Source organism: Mus caroli, unplaced genomic scaffold (assembly GCF_978045245.1).
Source record: "Mus caroli unplaced genomic scaffold, Mus_caroli_1 scaffold_10, whole genome shotgun sequence".
NCBI lineage: Eukaryota > Metazoa > Chordata > Mammalia > Rodentia > Muridae > Mus > Mus caroli.
The window spans coordinates 36,436,257-36,454,457 of record NW_028227265.1 but is presented as its reverse complement, the minus strand read 5'-3'; the positions used below and the strand labels follow the sequence as shown (position 1 = coordinate 36,454,457).

General features: G+C 43.0%; 1 protein-coding gene across 1 annotated transcript in view; it reads right to left on the bottom strand.

Annotated features, from left to right (window-relative positions):
* Nucleotides 1-14,400, bottom strand: part of LOC110300389 (liver carboxylesterase 1-like) — a 30,294-nt gene extending 15,894 nt beyond the window's left edge. Inside the window, exons 1-4 of the mRNA XM_021170554.3 lie at nt 11,420-14,400; nt 8,268-8,472; nt 5,545-5,689; nt 3,086-3,219 (exon numbers count right to left, since the gene is read on the bottom strand). Of these exons, the coding sequence (XP_021026213.2) occupies nt 3,086-3,219; nt 5,545-5,689; nt 8,268-8,472; nt 11,420-11,603 (668 nt within the window). The 5' untranslated portion in view covers nt 11,604-14,400. The remainder of the gene's footprint in view (nt 1-3,085; nt 3,220-5,544; nt 5,690-8,267; nt 8,473-11,419) is intronic.
* Between the last annotated feature and the right edge of the window lie 3,801 nt (nt 14,401-18,201).

Below are 18,201 nucleotides of genomic sequence, written 5' to 3'. Positions count from 1 at the left end.
ACTTGCTCACTGGCTTCCTGATATGCCCCATTGTCACAATAGCATCTGTCACAATGTGACACAGCCCAGAGGTTTCACAGCTGGAATCATGGTGTTTGAACTTTCAGCATTTGAAGCCCTGTGATAAATGCATCTCATTTAAAAATTTACATTTATTTTACTTTTAGATGTGTGTGTGTGTGTGTGTGCGCGCGCTCGCGCAGGAATCTGTGTATGTGAGGACGCTGATGACAGCAAGAAGCCAGAAGCATAGGATCCCCCTGGAGCTAGAGTCATAGGCAATTGTCAGCTGTTCTGTGTGGGTGCTAGGAATTGAACTTGGGTTCTCTGCAAGAGCAATATTTACTCTTAACCACTTAGCTATCTCTGTAGTCCAACTTTATATTTTACAAAATACTGAGCTTTGGATATTTGTTATACCCATGGAAAATAGCCTAATACAGAAAATTGGTCCCAAAGAATTAATTGGTCCATGGATATAACTGTACTAGAATATGTGATGAAAGTGGTTTTGGGGAGAATGTGAAGGATTTGGAGGAGTGAGCTAGTCATCTTGAAGTGCTGTATTTGGGGTGCTATAGATGACTCAGGAGACAAGGAGGTTAGGGGAGTAATTGCAAATGAATACAATCTCTGATTATAATAAAGACTATGCTAAACGTCTTCACAGAGAACTTGGATGACCTAAACCCATGCCCTAAAACTTTATGGGAGGCTAACCCTAAGGCTGATGGAGCACTTTTCATGATAGAAACATTTTCTAAACAGCAAAGCCCTCAGGACATGGTGTGGACATTATTAGCTGCTGGAGATTTTCAGTGGGACTAAAAAACAAAGTTAAGCAGACTAGAAATACTAGGGTGTGGTTAGAGAAGGAACAGAGGAAAAAGCATTTAGGGGTAGAGCCAAGAGATCACCTGCTAAAGAGATCAGCAGGAGGCTGATCATCAGGGTAAAAGAAAAAAGGTTTGAGACCACCCATCATCGACACAGACACCTTCCAAGACGTGATGACTTCAAGGGGTGAATTTTAGACTTTTCCTTGGAATTTCTACCTGACATCATCTCTAGATTTTTCTCCTAACTGGCAGAATCTTCAATCATATGAGCTATAAACACACTTAGAAAGGTGGGATCCCTCTTTGGAGGGAAACTTAGCCTAATATGGAATAGTCACTGCATTAGAAGCAATGAGAAAAACTAAATGGTCACTATAGCAACATAGGCCAGAGACACAGAACTTTGATGTTTGTAGGAGTAAAGAATTGAGTAGCTGGGCTCTGTATTTGAAAGGTAGAGCTAGAAAGGTTTGCTGGCCATGTAGGAGTATGAAATAAAGCAGAATCTAGACTTTTATAAGGACTTTACTATGCGCAATCAAAAGTATAAAATCTAGGACACCTTCTTAGGGTCCTAAGGAAAACAGGGAGAGAGATTTTTGTGGTCTAGGTAATTGCCAAGAGTTCACACTGTCTCTGTGAAGTAGGGCATCCCAGGAAACATGAGAAGATAGTTAAAAATGGCATCTTGGCTTCAAAGGAGAAGCGGGTGTCTTAGTTACTGCTCTATCCCTGTGAAGAGATGCCATGACCAAGGCAACTTATAAAAGAATGATATAATTGGTGGAATGTTTACAACTGTTTCAGAGAGCCAGTTCCTATCATGGTAGGAAGGATGATAGCAGGCAGGCAGGCAGGACACTGGAGCAGTATTTGAGAGCTTACAACACATCCACAAGCATCAGGCACACACACATACACACAGAGAGAGTGGGGGAGGAGGGAGGGAGAGAGACAAAAGGAAAGGGTGAGGGGAAGGGAGAGGGAGAAGAAGAGGGAGAGGAGGGAGAAGGCGGTGAGGGGGTCATGGGTTTTTGTAACCTCAAAACCTATCCCCCAGTGACATGTATCCTCCAACAAGATCAGAGCAATTATTCCTTCCCAAAATACTTCCACTAACCATGGACCAAATATTCAAACATGAGAGCTACTTCTCATTCAAACCACCACAGTGGGGAATGCTGGGAATTACTGGACAGGTGGGAGGAGACATACAGAGGCCTGAGGATGCAGAGGTAAGAAGCAAGGATCATGAGCAGCCACGGAGGTGCAAACAGCCAAAGGTCAGAGAAAAGAAGCCATTAGAAGCATGTGGGCTCACCCAGCTGTTACTAAGGGGTCAAGAGGTTGTTCTGAGGGAGGGTAGAGATCACTGGTGGCTTCAGCAAGCACAGCCTGCCAGGCATGGGGGAAGGAGAGATAAGAGAAAGAAGAGATGGAGGGACTACTTTTGGCAGGCTTATTAAAATAGAAGGCAGAGAAACAGAATCTGAGTGAAAGAGACATGGTACCTTGAGAGGAAGGTGAGTTCCTGCTAAGAGGCAGACCACAGCCATCTTCCAGCTCCAGTCCCCCTACTGGCAGCTGGAGCTCAGCAGGACTACTTAGCAACCTTCTCAGGTCTGTTTGGTTCAGGTTAGGAATATGAAGAAAAAGCTCCTAGACTTTTAATGCAGGAGCCTGGTCCTGACCTTACAGATCTGACAGAGAGATGCTAGCATGGACTCCCATATTTGCCAGATGCTAAGGAAGAAGTGAGCTGTGTGCACCCTAACACATTCCAGGGAACCTATTTTCCTGGAGTCAGATCCTTTGACAGCTTCCACAAACCCCAGCCACTCAATCCTTAACACAAAAGCATTCTGCAATTTCTTTTGGGCCTCCTGTCCCAGGAGATGTGTGACACTGGATTTCTTTGCTGCACAGTGACTGTTGTCAGGAATTTAGTGTGCTGGGCAGCACTAGTGAGAGGAGATACGTGTTTCAGAGCTGTTTAAATGGCTGCTAGGCTTTGAAAGATGAATGAGTTTAAAAAGCAGGCCTTCCAGGAAGAGAGAACAGTAAGTGCAGAAGCCCAGCGCATCAGTGTGGTTGAGGAGACAGAAGACTGGCAGGGTCCACACTGAAGAAACGGACGATTTAAGAAGCTCATCACAGATCTCTCAGAGGATGAAATGACCAGGGATGAGCCCTAATGTCCTCCCAAGGGAATGTTAATGCAATCTGAAAAGGGTCCGCCATCTTACCTGAGGAAACCCCAGATGCCCAGACGGTATTGAATGACTACTATCACTACATTTTCATGGGTAGACAGGGCCAGTCCATCAAAAGTTGATGCTCCACCAGAGAGTAAACCACCTCCATGGACCCATACCATCACCTGGACAGGCAGCAAAGGAACCATGCAGGTTATGAGAAGTAGAAAAAGAACATTTGATGACTTAATTATTTCTTGGTTATGATTAAGGTAGCCATAATCTAAAGCTATGAATGCCCATTGTGGTTATAAAAGGGGTGTGTGTGTGTGTGTGTGTGTGTGTGTGTGTGTGTGTGTAGCCTTCCTAACTCCCTAAACTTGGTCTCAGATCACAATCACACTCAAGACAGCCTAGGTACTTAATGCTCTTCCCCTTATCTCAAGACCATGTCTTTCAATAGTTCTTCCAACTGCAAATGTCATCATGTAGCAGTAAAAGCCATGGATGTCATTTTCTCAGCAACACAGCACCCCTCTCATGTCTGGACATAATATCTCAGTTCCGTGGTGAGTTAACCTTCCCTGTGACTGAAATATTATCTCAAGAAATACACATGTCCCCCAAACACACAAGTACCCCTTGCTGAAGTGTCTCCTCAAGCCTATCCATCTCCCAAGCCAACTACCAACCACATTTCCAAGAAGTCTTTATACATTGACTTCACCTGAGAGTCCACGACTCACCAGGCACTTCCATAAAGATTAAGGGTCAGGAGCAAAGGGAGTACAAATTCTGAGTAATGGCTCCTGGGGATCACATTGCCAGAACCAAAAGGATACACTACTATAATGTTGCTAATAAAAGAACTAACAAACTGTAAACTAATTACTGTTTAAAGTATTTAAAAATAACCTATTCATGTACCAGATAGGCAATCTGCTTGAAGTTCCACAGAGCATGAGAGACAGAAGTAAGACTTGACTCAGAGCCATTGAATTCCTAACTCCTGTTGCCCACAGCTACACCTCAGTGAGTTAGCAGCCAGGCAACTAGGGCAGAAGGCAGATGTTCTTGCTGCCTTGTGTGAGCTCATTCAGGACTGAAGCATGTCTTGAAAGTCACTTCTGTGTGTGCACAAGGAACCGTACCAATCTGAAGAAAACAGAGGCTGAGGAAGTAAAAAAAAAAATAGCCCAGTCTCTCATCTTCTTAAAAGCACACCCAGGATTAATCCAGACCCTATGCTCTAGGACTTAAGTTCATAGCTGAAGCACCTCCTGCTTTTAGACTACCATATTCCTTGGTTTTCCTTCTCTTGGGTTCCCTGCCACCTTGAGGAAAGGTCTGAAGCAAGATCATCTCAGAGTGAAGAGCAGAAAAGGCTGGAGGGCAATGGCATACTGAAGAACCTACTAACTACATTGTATCTTCTGTCCAAAGGGTCACCTTCTCCAGATGCCCACCTCTATCCTGTGGCCTGCAACTAGCAGCCTGCCCCATCCTCTATCCTATGACTGTGACCTGGAACTAGCAGCCTGCCCCATCCTCTGTCCTGTGATCTGGAACTAGCAGCCTGCCCCATCCTCTATCCTGTGACCCGGAACTAGCAGCCTGCCCCATCCTCTGTCCTGTAACAAGTAACTAGTAACCTGACCCATCCTCTATCCTGTGACCTGGAACTAGCGGCCTGCCTCATCCTCTATCCTGTGATCTGGAACTAGCAGCCTGCCCCATCCTCTATCCTGTGACCTGGAACTAGCAGCCTGCCCCATCCTCTGTCCTGTGACCTGGAACTAGCAGCCTGCCCATCTTTGGGTCTTTGTTTATATGGAAACGCTGACTCACTGAGCCATCAGTTCTTGCCAAAGGCAACCAAGGGAAGAAACAAATTATAGCAAAGTCCCAGATGTTTGGCAAAGGAAATACTTCTGGGGTTGTCCCAGACTGCATCCCACATACCTTCATCATGGGACCATGAAAGTGTTCACAGATGGACCCTGATGTACTTGGAAGAGCACACATTGGTTCCAAGTCCTTACTAAAAAACATGGTTTGAAGATCAGGGGACCCAAGTTCTTGCTCCATCAACCCTAATTTATAGATCCTCTCCATCTTTGCCTTATTTTCTCTATCCATAAAAGTGGGACTAGGGGGATGTTGGGTCATGGATTTTTTTCCATTTCTGACTTTACTGGAAATTGTCTTAATTCCACGGGTTCAGATTCTCGAACAACAATTAAGAGAACAAACATTGCTTTCCTAATGTCCATTGTAAGAGAGCATGCAAGAATTAAAATGTGCCTACCAGATATACTGTACTCTCTCACATATGCCTAGCATCACTGGGGATAACTGAAGTACCAAAACCATATTTTTCTGTGGTCAAGAGAAGTAAGAGGCATGCATGGCTAACAGTACCTATACTACTAGAATCCTTTATCCCTTCTAATCTGCACTGGAAGATCCAGGATGCTGAAGCGTCTAGATGCTCATGCTTGAGTGCTTACCGGCAGCCTGCCTTTGCTTGTCAGGTCTGTAGGGGAGTAAATATTTAGGTAAAGGCAGTCTTCAGAATACTCAAGAGGAACATTTTCTAGTTGGTTAGTAAAGACATCGGAGAGCACTGGCCCCACTCCTGTAATTTGCGAGCACCTGGGAAGGGGAGAAAGAAGAACCTTGAGATTCACACAAACAAATAAACCCAGGGAAGGCCTTCTATCATGTGGTTTAAGCTCACAAACTGAATTTGCATTACTAGGCCTAAGACACTGGTGTGGATAGGAAGCTGTCTGGGGGTTTTAGTAAGAATCCTGAGATTCCATGAAGACCATGCAGAGTCACTGGCACCCACTACAGTCAAACAGCAAACCTAAAGGGGATCTAATGTCAACTTTACGCCTTGTGTTTGTCACGAAACAGCAATCATGTCTGTATGGCTAACTGCTGAGGGATCTATCAGATCCAATGAGACACAATCTCTAGCGTTTGTCTCATACAGGTACTGAGGTATCCTGGTGTCAACTCCAGCTGTTCTTACTGTGGTAGGCATCTGTCTCCTCCATGTAGGGACAGTCTCCTCTGCTGAGACATGATTCCAGGCTTAATTCCCTGGGAAGATTGGTCATGCAGTCCTGGAATTCTCCTTCTGTGTGCTCTGGGGCCATCGAGTCTGGAAAGCCTCAGGATCCTTGTAGCCCCCAGGGACTCTCAGCAAGCCTGGGTTGAAGTGCCCTCTACTGCTGAGATGTGTGCAGTTATCACAGGCTTAAGGAACACAGCACCTAACCTACCTAAATCTCTTGGAGAATTCAGGTACAAAAGTGATTGTAGGGACTACTTGGGCCTTCAATGTGTAGACATTGCACAATGACCACAAGCATCAGCAACACCCACAGCAACATAACCTCAATAAATACACAAAGTAAGGCACCAGAGACTGACTCCCGAATGACAAGGATGTGCAATCTCCCGGAGCTCTGCCTCCGAATAGCTGTTTTCTGTTCTTAAGGAAGAACAACGGACTCCAAGGAGACACAAAGAAGCGGCTCATAAATTCATCATAGACACGTTTTCTTTTGGGGCAGGAGAAGTAAAGTTGTCTATATGGAAATATTTCTAATTGCTTGTTGTTAAGCAGATACAGAGTGTGCCCTCACCATAGAAATTGAACATTGAGATTAAATGTTAAAAACAAATCAAACAGGAAGGATGGAAAGTACAAAGAATGAAGTGGAAAAAGAGCCAACAGCAAATGAACCAGAGAGCAGAGCAGTGCGCTTGAGGGCCAGCTAGCTCATGGTGCTTCTCTTTCCTTTTTGGGTCTTTTTTTTTTTTTTTAATAGTGCTACGGGCTTTTGAACTTGCTAAGCAAACAGTTCACCACCGAGCTGTAACCACCGCCCCAGGCAGTTGATTTGAAAGTACACAGAGTGAGAGGAGAACAGGAATGAAGGAAGACAGCTTACAGACCCCATTAGACACATCAAAAGAGCAAACACGGCAGTTATTGGGGAAGAGTAGACAAAGACAAAGAACAGGGATTTCTTTATTCAAAGAGGATAACAGAGATTGCTGCAGCGGAATGGGAGATGCTAGCATCCAGACAACCATCCAGATATAAGGTCAAAGCTCACATGTTTGATCAAACCCAAAATTGTCACCTAGGACATATTATAAACAAACCCAACCATCAAAGGTAAAAGAAAAACAAAACAGAAAAGCAAGTAACACATAAAGGATTGCTACCAGCTTTGCCATACAAGAAAGGCTAGATAGAAGTTCCAGAGAGAAGACAGCATGGAACAGGGTTGTTAACCTTCGCTGGTAGATGTAAACACAGAAATGGCTACAACTGCCTTAGCACTGCAATCGTGCTGAGTATTCACACCTATCTGTAAACTGGCAAAGCTATTTTATTTTATTAGAAATAATGCTCATTGAATTTGTTAATAGTAGGCAGGACAAAGATGTGTTCTGTGGCATCAAAAATTCAAAATGGAAGAAAAAAGTTGACATGTAGAGTGTTGGTTTTCCTCTTGGTTAATGGTGGGTTCTTGTCAATTTAATACTGCAAGTACGGGCTGTTTGTTATAAGCTCAACAGTGACTACAAAGCAAAAGCTTATCACAGTGGCACTGAAAAAAAGTCAAAGGATCAAAGAACACTACTTGAGAAAACCACCTAACTACCAAGTAAGACAGAGAGAAGGAAGAAAGGAAGGACTGGCCGTGGGAATGCTGGGTACCGTTCTTGTGAGGCCATCTGGGTCCTCTGGACTGTGCTCAGCTCACCATACCTCACCCCCAACATCAGCAGCTTCCTCCATGAAAAGGTCAAGACAGGAGGAGAGACATGATTCCCGTGTCATACTTTCTTATCAGCATCTTATCCAACGAGTGAAACACCAACCTTCCTTACCTATCACAATTCATTTTCTTGCTTTGCAATTAGTTATTCTACCCCCCCCCCATACAAAAAGATAGGGGAACTTTATTCTGCTCACTGATGCATTATCAGAACCTAGAATATATAACAGGTGTTCAATAAATACATGTTTGAGAAAAGACTCTAGGCACCCTGACAGTTATGGAACATCTTTGGGATCTTAGAGTATGTTAGGGATACATAAACAAAGTCTAATCAATCAGAGATCCTGCCTCAACTCGTTCCAACAGCTCTCTGAGGCAGGATATCCTTTGGAAAGATACCTAGGCCCACCCCAGTAGCTTACATAGGAGGGTAGGAGGTGGCGTTCTTCACGTAGCTCCAGTGCTCTGCAGGCTGTGGTGGAGCAAACCTCAGGGGCCCAAGAGGGGGCTTGGCAAAGGGGACTCCCAGGAAGATGGCCACAGGCTGTGCGGATCCTTCTAAGCTGATGTACTTCCCCAGGACTTTGCCTTGCAGGGTGTCTACCACAGGTGGTGAGGACAGGTGCCCTGATGAAAATGGAGTCAAAATAAGAACACACCAGAGTAGATGACTTAGAGATGAATCCAAGCGGGGTGTTTACTACTTTTAGGTATATGGTCATGAGTAAACTACCATAGCCATGTAGACATCAATTGTTTTTAATATAAAATTATGGTAAGAAAAACCATCCTTCCCAATTCAGAGGGATGTCAGAAGGGGTAAACCAGAACTGGAGGCAGAAAAGCATCCATGCCATGGAGATTGGGAGATAGCCCATTCAGTGAAGTGTTGGATGTTGGTGTTGGATGCTGGGTTAGAGGATGAAGGAGAGGTGGCCCCTTACCCCTTAGCACTTACTACTTATCCTCCTCACCACTGAAATGACCAGGAAAGGAACCAAAGTCAACCAGGAGGATGGGGCAGAGGGATTGTGAGAAAGAAGAAGGAGCAGGGGAAGAAGAAGATAGTTTACATCATTCTTTGGAGCTCAAGGGCTGTCCTCACCTGGTGCCTGGTTCTGAGTCACTAAGTTGAATAGGCAGTAGGCTACAAGAACCCCATATTGGAGGTGGTTGGGGTACAGGGTCTGGATTAATTGGACCCTGTAAATGTCGGTATCTCCAAATTGACAAGACTTTGTATTTGAAAGGCTCAAACTCAAGAAAGACAATCCATGCTTATTGCAGGACAGCTTAGGACTTCCATATACTTCCATGCCATTTGAAGCAGTTCATTAGCAAGACTCGTTAGAATGGTTATTACCCCAGTGTCACCTGCCAAACTGTGTCTTATTCATTTCTGCCATCTGAATCCAGAACCAGTGTTTGGCCATCAGAGCCCTGGCAACCCTCACTATGTCTAGGATTCTGTCTCCTTTCTGTCCCCGAGGCACTGTGACAGATTTGAAAGGGAATGTAAGGCAAAATGAGAATGGACAAATCTGGAATGGCACATTGTTTTGCTGCTGGTTACCCCAGCAACTTCACCTCAACCCATCTTCAGGAAGTCCATTCAGGATTCTCTCCATCCCTCGGTGTCCTCATCTGTAATGTGGCCATGCTAGTGCCTACTTAGCTAGGCTTCTTTGAGGAGGATTATAAAGTACTTATAATACACATCTGGTGCACAGTAAATGCCCCATATGAGTACCTCCCATTTGATAAGTAATCTTTTTATTTCTTTTTATATTTTCTCATCTCAATGGTCCACTTTCCACCTTCTGGCTACTCATTTCTACCCACTTCAGGTGGCAGGAAAGCATCACTGAGCTAACATGGACCACAGCTAGTGATCTTGGCTCAGAGGTAGCTCTCACACTCTTCCAGCCCCTTCTCCATGTCTCCCTGGACTTCCATGGTGCTTTGTTTGCCCTTCCTCCTGTGACCACTCTAGTGTGTGTTCTCAATTTGGACTGTTTCCAGTGCTTGGAGTAGACCCTGATCTGTTTTGCAATATTGTTTCCTAAAAGACCTTCCAGGATTATTGGCTGTTCTCTTTGGTAAGACCAATTTTGAGTCATTATTTATTTCTGACCACACACTTGAGTGGAGATGTTGACAAAGTGTCTGTACTCAGTGGCAACAGTTGGTGAATGAGAGAATAGAATCACGTTCTGAGAGGGATGCTCTGAGATACTGATGCCCTGAAGCCACACAGGAGAACATATGATCCATGACCATGATCAAGAATGCCAATGTCCTTCAGCATCAGGACAGATGGTCAGTCTGGCTTTGTATAGAGCCAAATAAAGGAGGACCAAGACAGGGACGAAGCTGTAGGGAGTCAGGGAAGAACTGTATGTGCCACAAGAATGGAGCTCGCAGGCTAGCCTGGCTGGGATGACCATTTTAAGAACTGCCAGTGAATATTCTTTACTCCAGAATGGTCCCTGTTCTTTACTTGACCATTAAGCAAACCTCAGTCCTTTATTTAGGGATTTGAGATTCTCCACATCATGCACCTGTACATTTCAGACCCTCCCTCCACAGTTCCCATGGTCTCTACTTAGCAGTGTTTGTAGCCCATTTATTCTTCCCAGCTAGAACTTGTACCTTGCTATCTGAATCTCTGAACTCTTCTTTTTCCCGTATGCAATTCCTTTCCATCTCCCCTCATTTACTTATTCCCTCAGTACAAGTCCCAGCTCCCCCTGGTGATGTGAAGGCCTTAATCCCTCCTCCAACTCCTTGCAGCTCCTTTCTGTTCCCTCTCTCATCTAGGTGTGTCTGTGGTCCTTCTCCTACAATGACAGGCTCCTGAGTCTAAGGGGTGCCTCTTAATCACCTCATACAACATACAGCTCATACCAACATCTCTTGGGGACTGAGGAACAAATTATCTTCTTAGTAGTATTTGGCTCTTAACATGTTGGCTTGACCATATTTCAAATTTTTACTAATATACCCATTAAAGATATCACCCCTTTAAGTCCATCCATATATTGTACTTCTAGACCAGACACTATGCTAAGAGCTACAAAACAACCACCTATGCCATCCTCAGTACAGCCCAGGAAGGAAAGCTCTATTGCTTTCCATTTTCCAGATTCATCACCCAGACACTGCAAAGTTGAAGTGTCTTTCCCAAAGTCACAGGGATCAGAAGAGCTTAAATAGACTCTAGCCTTGTGCCCTGGATCCTGACTCAATGCTATTAAAACTCTGCTGAGCCTCTCTCTATATCTACCCAGAGATAGAGTAAGATCTGGGAGATAGCTAGGGCCTCTCATGCTAGCTCAATGACCTCTTAGCACCTGCAGCTGCAGTATCACTATGGTTTTCTTTCCCTGGATCTCTGTAATGGGAGGAGCTTGCTGGGTTCTTTTGCTCCAAGCCCATTTTGAAATTGTGCTGGTGATCTCTGATACAGAATGGAACCTGGCCTCTATTCTCTTCATACGCATTTACATTCCCATTTGCCCTGGTTTAGGAGCTTCAAAAGAGCTCCAAGTGTTTATATTTTGGAAGAACTCACCCAAAGCCATGCAAGTATTGAGGGAAGCCAGGGCCAGAGCAAAGAGCCACATGGTAGAAGGCCAGTTGCTCTGGGGTCCTGTGACAAGGTCTTGGTGCTCTTCTGAAGGGTTTTGTATAACCCGTCTTAGATGGTGAAGCCTTGTTACCACATCCATCCATGTGTAGTTCAGTGGCCTAATCATGAGATGACAAGGTGCTCTGCCTGCTCCACAGAGCTCCCAGGAGTCTGATGGCAACCCAAGCCATACATAGCCTTAGTTCAAGCTCTTATAATTGGTTCCAGACTCAACTATCAGATTACATATGATCTCAAACAACATCTTACATAAGCTCTTTCCCCTGGCACTCTAACCTCCGTCCACCTTGAGCTTCCCAAAGGCATGCACAGCAAATGGCATCTTCCGGCAGGGCTAAGCTTTGGTCTGAGACCCTCAGGAAAGGCTGGAAAGTTTAGAGCAATGCTCAGCTCCAGAGATGCTGTCTGGGGAGGTTAAAACACATCTACAACTTCCCTCAGATAGTGGGTCAGAAATTCTGTGTTCTCAAGTCTGCAAGTGAAGTTAAATTGTGAGTAGTTCTCTTTCTGATGCCTAAAGTAGGTTTCCATGCTCCTGCCAAGTGGCCAAGCCATCTGCCATCCACCTCTAGACTCGGAGAGCTCACTACTTTTAAATATGTTTGGGGGAAATGTTTCTGTGCTAAATCAGCTCCATTTCTCCACAGTATCCATCATTTATTGGACATTTGCCAAAATGTATTTTTCTCCACAGTAAAATTAAATGCCAAGATTTGAAATTAGAAACTCGTGGGAGTTCAGTCACTGATGCTTGTGAAACACATCTTCTCACCTTTCCCTACTTCTACATATTCCAGAGAAATTGGGGAACCCACTTGATGTTATGGGTTTCTAATTTTTGTTTTAAGGCAGGGTTTCATGTATAGCTGGCCTTGAACTTCTGATTCTCCTGTTTCTACTTCCTAGGTACTGAGATTACAAACTCATGCCACCATACTGAGGTTTTGTTCCTAATGTGTTTTTGTGTTAAGGCCTCTAGTCTTGTCTGGATCTGCACCATCTCAGCCACACCAGCAGCCTCCCTGGTCCTGTGAAGGAAAATATGTTCCTTTGTTCCTGTGCTTCCCTCTGCTGGACACTGGGAAATACTAAGGTCAATGGGACTTTATGGTGTTAGTTCTGGTTGATATCATGGAACAAGTGTGTGTAGGGGGAGATTTTTCAGAAAACAAAATTAAATAAAATTCTACTGTGGTGGAAAATAGAACAAGTTGTTGCTTAATGAACTGAAGAAGCCCATTAGGGACATGAGTCTGCAGAATTTAGGAGTGACTGAAAGGGCCTGGCCTTGGACTCACCCTATCTCCTGAAAATGTGGGGACACCTTAAGTCATGTTGAACGATGAAGGTATCATTTTAAAAGTTGTTAGTCCCAGAAGTAACTGGGAACAGCAGGACCCAGGCACCCAGGAACTTCACCCAACCATTGGCACAGGTTGCTTCTGGTTTTTAGCCAGTGCCCTAAGCAGACCTTGGGCACAAACTCCACAGCCAGTCCCACAACACCCAGAGGAAGTTCTACTCCCAGGTGCTATAACATGTCCAGGAACACAGGATCACAGGATCAGAGGCTCCTAGGAACTTGATTACATCAGGATCTCAGGGTCCCAGAGGCAGCTTGACTCCCAGGAATTCTGACACACCCAGGATCCCAAGATCCCAGAATCACAGGATCCCAAAGACAACTGAACTCTGAGGAGTTCTGGCACAACCAGGATCACAGGAAGGACAGGCTCCAGTCAGATATAGCCAGGACAGGTAGCACTAGAGATAACCAGATGGCAGGAGGCAAGCATAAGAACATAAGCAACAGAAACCAAGGTTACTTGGCATCATCAGAACCCAATTCTCCCACCATAGCAAGTCCTGGATACACCATCACAGTGGAAAAGCACGATTTGGATCTAAAAATCATTTCTCATAATGATGATAGAGGACATTAAGAAGGACATAAATAACTCCCTTAAAGAAATACAGGAGAACACAGGTAAACGGCTAAAAGTCTTTAAAGAGGAAACACAAAAATTCCTTAAAGAATTACAGGAAATCACAATCAAACAGGTGAAGGAAACGAACAAAACAATCCAAGATCTAAAAATGGAAATAGAAACAATATAGAAATCACAAAGAGAGACAACCCTGGAGTTAGAAAACCTAGGAAAGAGATCAGGAGTCATAGATGTCAGCATCACCAATAGAATACAGGAGATAGAAGAAAGAATCTCAAGTGCAGAAGATACCATAAAAAACATTGACAACAGTCAAAGAAAATGCAAAAAGCAAAAAACCCCAACCCAAAACATCCAGAAAATTAAGGACACAATGAGAAGACCAAACCTAAGGATAATAGGTATAAATGAGCACGAAGATTCCCAACTTAAAAGGCAAGTAAATATCTTCAACAAAATTATAGAAGAAAACTTCCCTAACCTAAAGAAAGAGATGCCCATGAATATAAAGGAAGCCTACAGAACTCCAAATAGACTGGACCAGAAAAGAAATTCATCTTGCCACATAATAATTAAAACACAAATGCACTAAACAAAGAAAGAATATTAAAAGTAGTATGGGAAAAAGGTCAAGTAACATATAAAGGCAGACATTAGAATTACACCAGACTTCTCACCAGAGACTATGAAAGCTAGAAAATCCTGGGCAGATGTCATATAGATTCTAAGAGAACACAAATGCCAGTCCAGGCTGTTATACCCAGCAAAACGCTCAATTATCATAGGCAGAGAAAACAAGATATTCCATGACAAAACCAAATTTACACAATACATAAATTCAGCCCTACCAAGGATGATAGATGGAAAACACCAACACAGTGAGGGAAACTACACCCTAGAAAAAAGCAAGAAAGTAATCTTTGAACAAACCAAAAAGAAGATAGCCACGCAGACATAATTACACCTCTAACAACAAAAATAACAGGAAGTAACAATCACTTTTCCTTAATATCTCTTAACATAAATGAACTCAATTCCCCAATAAAAAGACATAGACTAACAGACTGGATACATAAAGAGGACCCAGCAGTTCGCTGCATACAGGAAATGCATCTCAGTAACAAAGACAGACACTACCACAGAGTAAAAGGTTGGAAAACAATTTTCTAAGCAAATGGTCCCAAGAAACAAGCTAGAGTAGCCATTCTAATATTGAATAAAATCAACTTTCAACCAAAAGGTATCAAAAAAGATAAGGAAAGACGCTTCATACTGGTCAAAGGAAAAATCTACCAAGATGAACTCTCAATTCTGAACATCTATGCTCCAAATGCATGGGTATCCACATTCATAAAAGACACTTTACTAAAGCTCAAAGCACACACTGCACCATATACAATAATAGTGGGAGACTTCAACATTCCACTCTCAGCAATGGACAGATCATAGAAACAGAAACTAAAGAGAGACACAGTGAAACTAACAGAAGTTATGAATCAAATGGATCTAACAGATATTTATAGAACATTTCATCCTAAAGCAAAAGAATATACCTTCTTCTCAGGACCTCATGGTACTTTTTTCAAACTAAACATATAATCTGTCACAAAACAGGCCTTCACAGATACAAGAAGATTGAAATAATGCTATGCAGCCTATCAGATCACCACGGATTAAGGCTGGTCTTAAATTCCAACAAAAACAACCAAAGATACACATACACATAGAGCAACGCTTCACTCAATGATAACTTGGTCAAGGAAGAAATAAAGAAAGAAATTAAAGGCTTTTTAGAATTTAATGGAAATGAAGACACATCATACCAAAAATTATGGGACACAGTGAAAGCAGTGGTAAGAGGAAAACTCATAGCTCTAAGTGCCTCCAAAAAGAAACTGGAAAGAGCTTATACTAGCAGCTTGACAGCATACCTGAAAGCTCTAGAACAAACAGAAGCAAATACAACCAAGAAGGGTAGACAGCAGGAAATAATCAAACTCAGGACTGAAATCAACCAAATAGAAACAAAAAGAACTATACAAAGACTCATATAAGGGCTTTTGAATATATTTCTTAATGATCCATTTCTAATATTTTATGCTCTTTTATTATGCTTAATTCCCAAAGAATATTTTGTATGTTTTGAAAAGATTTAGTACTCAACATTGATATAGGATCCTCAGTTATGGATAGGATTAAATGTTCATTAATGATAATTTTAGGGTATGAAAGGATATGAATATAAAAGTTTAACAAATGTATTATTTGGTTCTCAAAATACTCAATATTATTAATATGTTTGATGTATACAATGCACTTAAATAATAAAAAAATTAAGAAAAAATGTTGTTAGGTAACGTGTACCTTCAATGCCAAGGACATTACACAATGATTTGGAGAACTTTTTAGAAACTTAGGCCATATGCAAATGTCTCTGTGCATACAGTGATCATCAACAAGAAGTTTGGATCAGAATGCCCAAGTAAATAGATGTCCAGGTCCCATTCACGAATATTTCAGTCAGCTGGATTGAACTTTGCCCTGGCTATTGGGATTCTGGCAAAGGCTTCTAGCAATCCTTCAACTTTTACCTCATAGAAAAATCTTAAAATAACCAAGGAAACAGAAAATTGGATGGCAAGTGTAATTTATAGCTGGGCACCTAGTAAGACATGCATGAAAAACAGAGCCACATCCAGGATTCCTAGAGCTGTGACCAGCAGCCACACTACAGTTGTATTCGTGGGCTTCCTGGCTTTCCATCATGTGTTTTGGTGCTCTTCCTAGGGCCATACAGATGCCCTCAATCACGTGTAGATGGGAGCAGGTACACACATAACTCACCCTCTTCTTCTCTGGGGAACTCTGACCATGTTATATTCTCCACTAGTACCCTGCTGTTGCACACCACCCCTGGCCTATCTGGTCTCCCCCTTCATGACATCCTGAGTATTTCCCAAAATCACGACAGCCCTTCAATTTGTCTTAGGGTTGGTGTGTGTGTGTGTGTGTGTTTGTGTGTTTGGGGGGGGGGAGCAAAGATACCATACAAAGCCTGTGTGACTATGTCTATGAGTACATACACAGATGACCATCATGCCTTACTGAAAAATGGACCCTATTTTTATTCTATAATAAACAGATTTCTTGCAGTATCTGTTAACATGGTATTCATGTAGCCACCACATGTTTTTTTCAGTATCTGTTTAGTATACTTGTCTCCTGCTTTTGGGCTATCTCTCTGTTTTTTCCAGTGTGTGTCTAATGGGAGTATATACTAACTACATTTACCCTCCCCCAAAGAAACTGCACAGTCTTCTTACATGCAGAGTGGAGGTCTTAGCCACAGTGTTGGGGACAAAACAAAGCTTTCAATCAGGAAGGAAAGGCCAGTGGCTTAGGACTTTTGTAGTTGGGGGTGGAGCCAGGGTGAGCTTGTGAGGCTTGGATCTTACCCTGGCGCCAAGACAGGAAGTGCCCAGGCTTTCTAATCAACTTCTCCAGATAAGGAGCCAGGGGGAAAGGCCAGAGGTGAGGCTTATAAACCACCAGCAATCAGAGGTGGCAAAGTGGAGTCATACTCTGTGTTACTCAGCACACAATTGGGTTTGGGCTTTAAAATCCAGTCTCGAGACCATTGTTAATTAATATGTCTAAGTATTTTATATTTAGCAAAATTATTCACAATGTGAACTCAACTCACTAATTTACCAGATGTTCAGTTATTCCTTACGCTAATTTCCAAGTCAGTTTTTCCTTGAGAGTGATAACTTCATTTTATCCCCAACATGAAATTACTATATAAACCTCTTTAAAAACTATACTGCCTGGCATTGCAAAAATAATTTAGGAATTGCCCTTGGTGTACAATATTCACATCTTTCAATATTACATCTTCAAGCAGAGTTGTATCAATTACACGAAGATGAATAATTGCCCATTACTTTAAGTTATTCTCTCCCATCTTTCCCCTATTTTTCCAGGTCTCCCCACTCTGTTCCCCTGACCTTCACAGAGAGTCTATTTCCATACTTTTACTTTCCACCACAAGTAGATTTCTAGTAGATGTTACCTTGTATCTGCTGATGAAGTGGCAGGTTCTGGGAGCTGTCTCTCTAGCTCTGATCTACTCCTAACTTTAGTGAGACCTTGTGTCCTCAGACTTGGAATTGGGGTCTTCTCAGTTATCCCACCTCTCCCAGGTACCAAAAGTTCCCTAGTACCTTCACCCAGGTCTGTGTCCTGCACTGGATTTAGGGAAAGTAGAACATCAAAGCTCTGTTTGCCTGACCTCAACGGGTCTTCACAAGAGCTCTGAGATGAGAGGTTCCCATGCTATTTTTGTAGAGGTAGTGGGATTTTGTTTCTTCATGTAAAAGAGTTTGTGCAGTATTGTGTGCCTGGACCCTCAGAGACACGCTTTGTCCAGCCTTGCTATCTGCTGTCATTCTTACCAATGAACACCTGGCTGACATCAGTGGAGAAGTCTGTGATGTGTGGAAAGTCCCCTTGGGTTTGTGATTCTCAGGGGATTTATGGTTCCACACTTGCCCACAAGCATTTCCATTAGCATGGAAGTGTGACAATGTTGTCTATGTGGAGGTGAATCATAATGTAATAATCCTATCTTACCTCTCCTCCAATCAGCGATCTTCCCCAAGATTCCAGTAACCATTCCCCAAATCTTCCCCAGAAAGATGTCTTTCTATGCCAGCATCTCTCTTTATCCTCCTATCCCCACACCCATGAGAATAG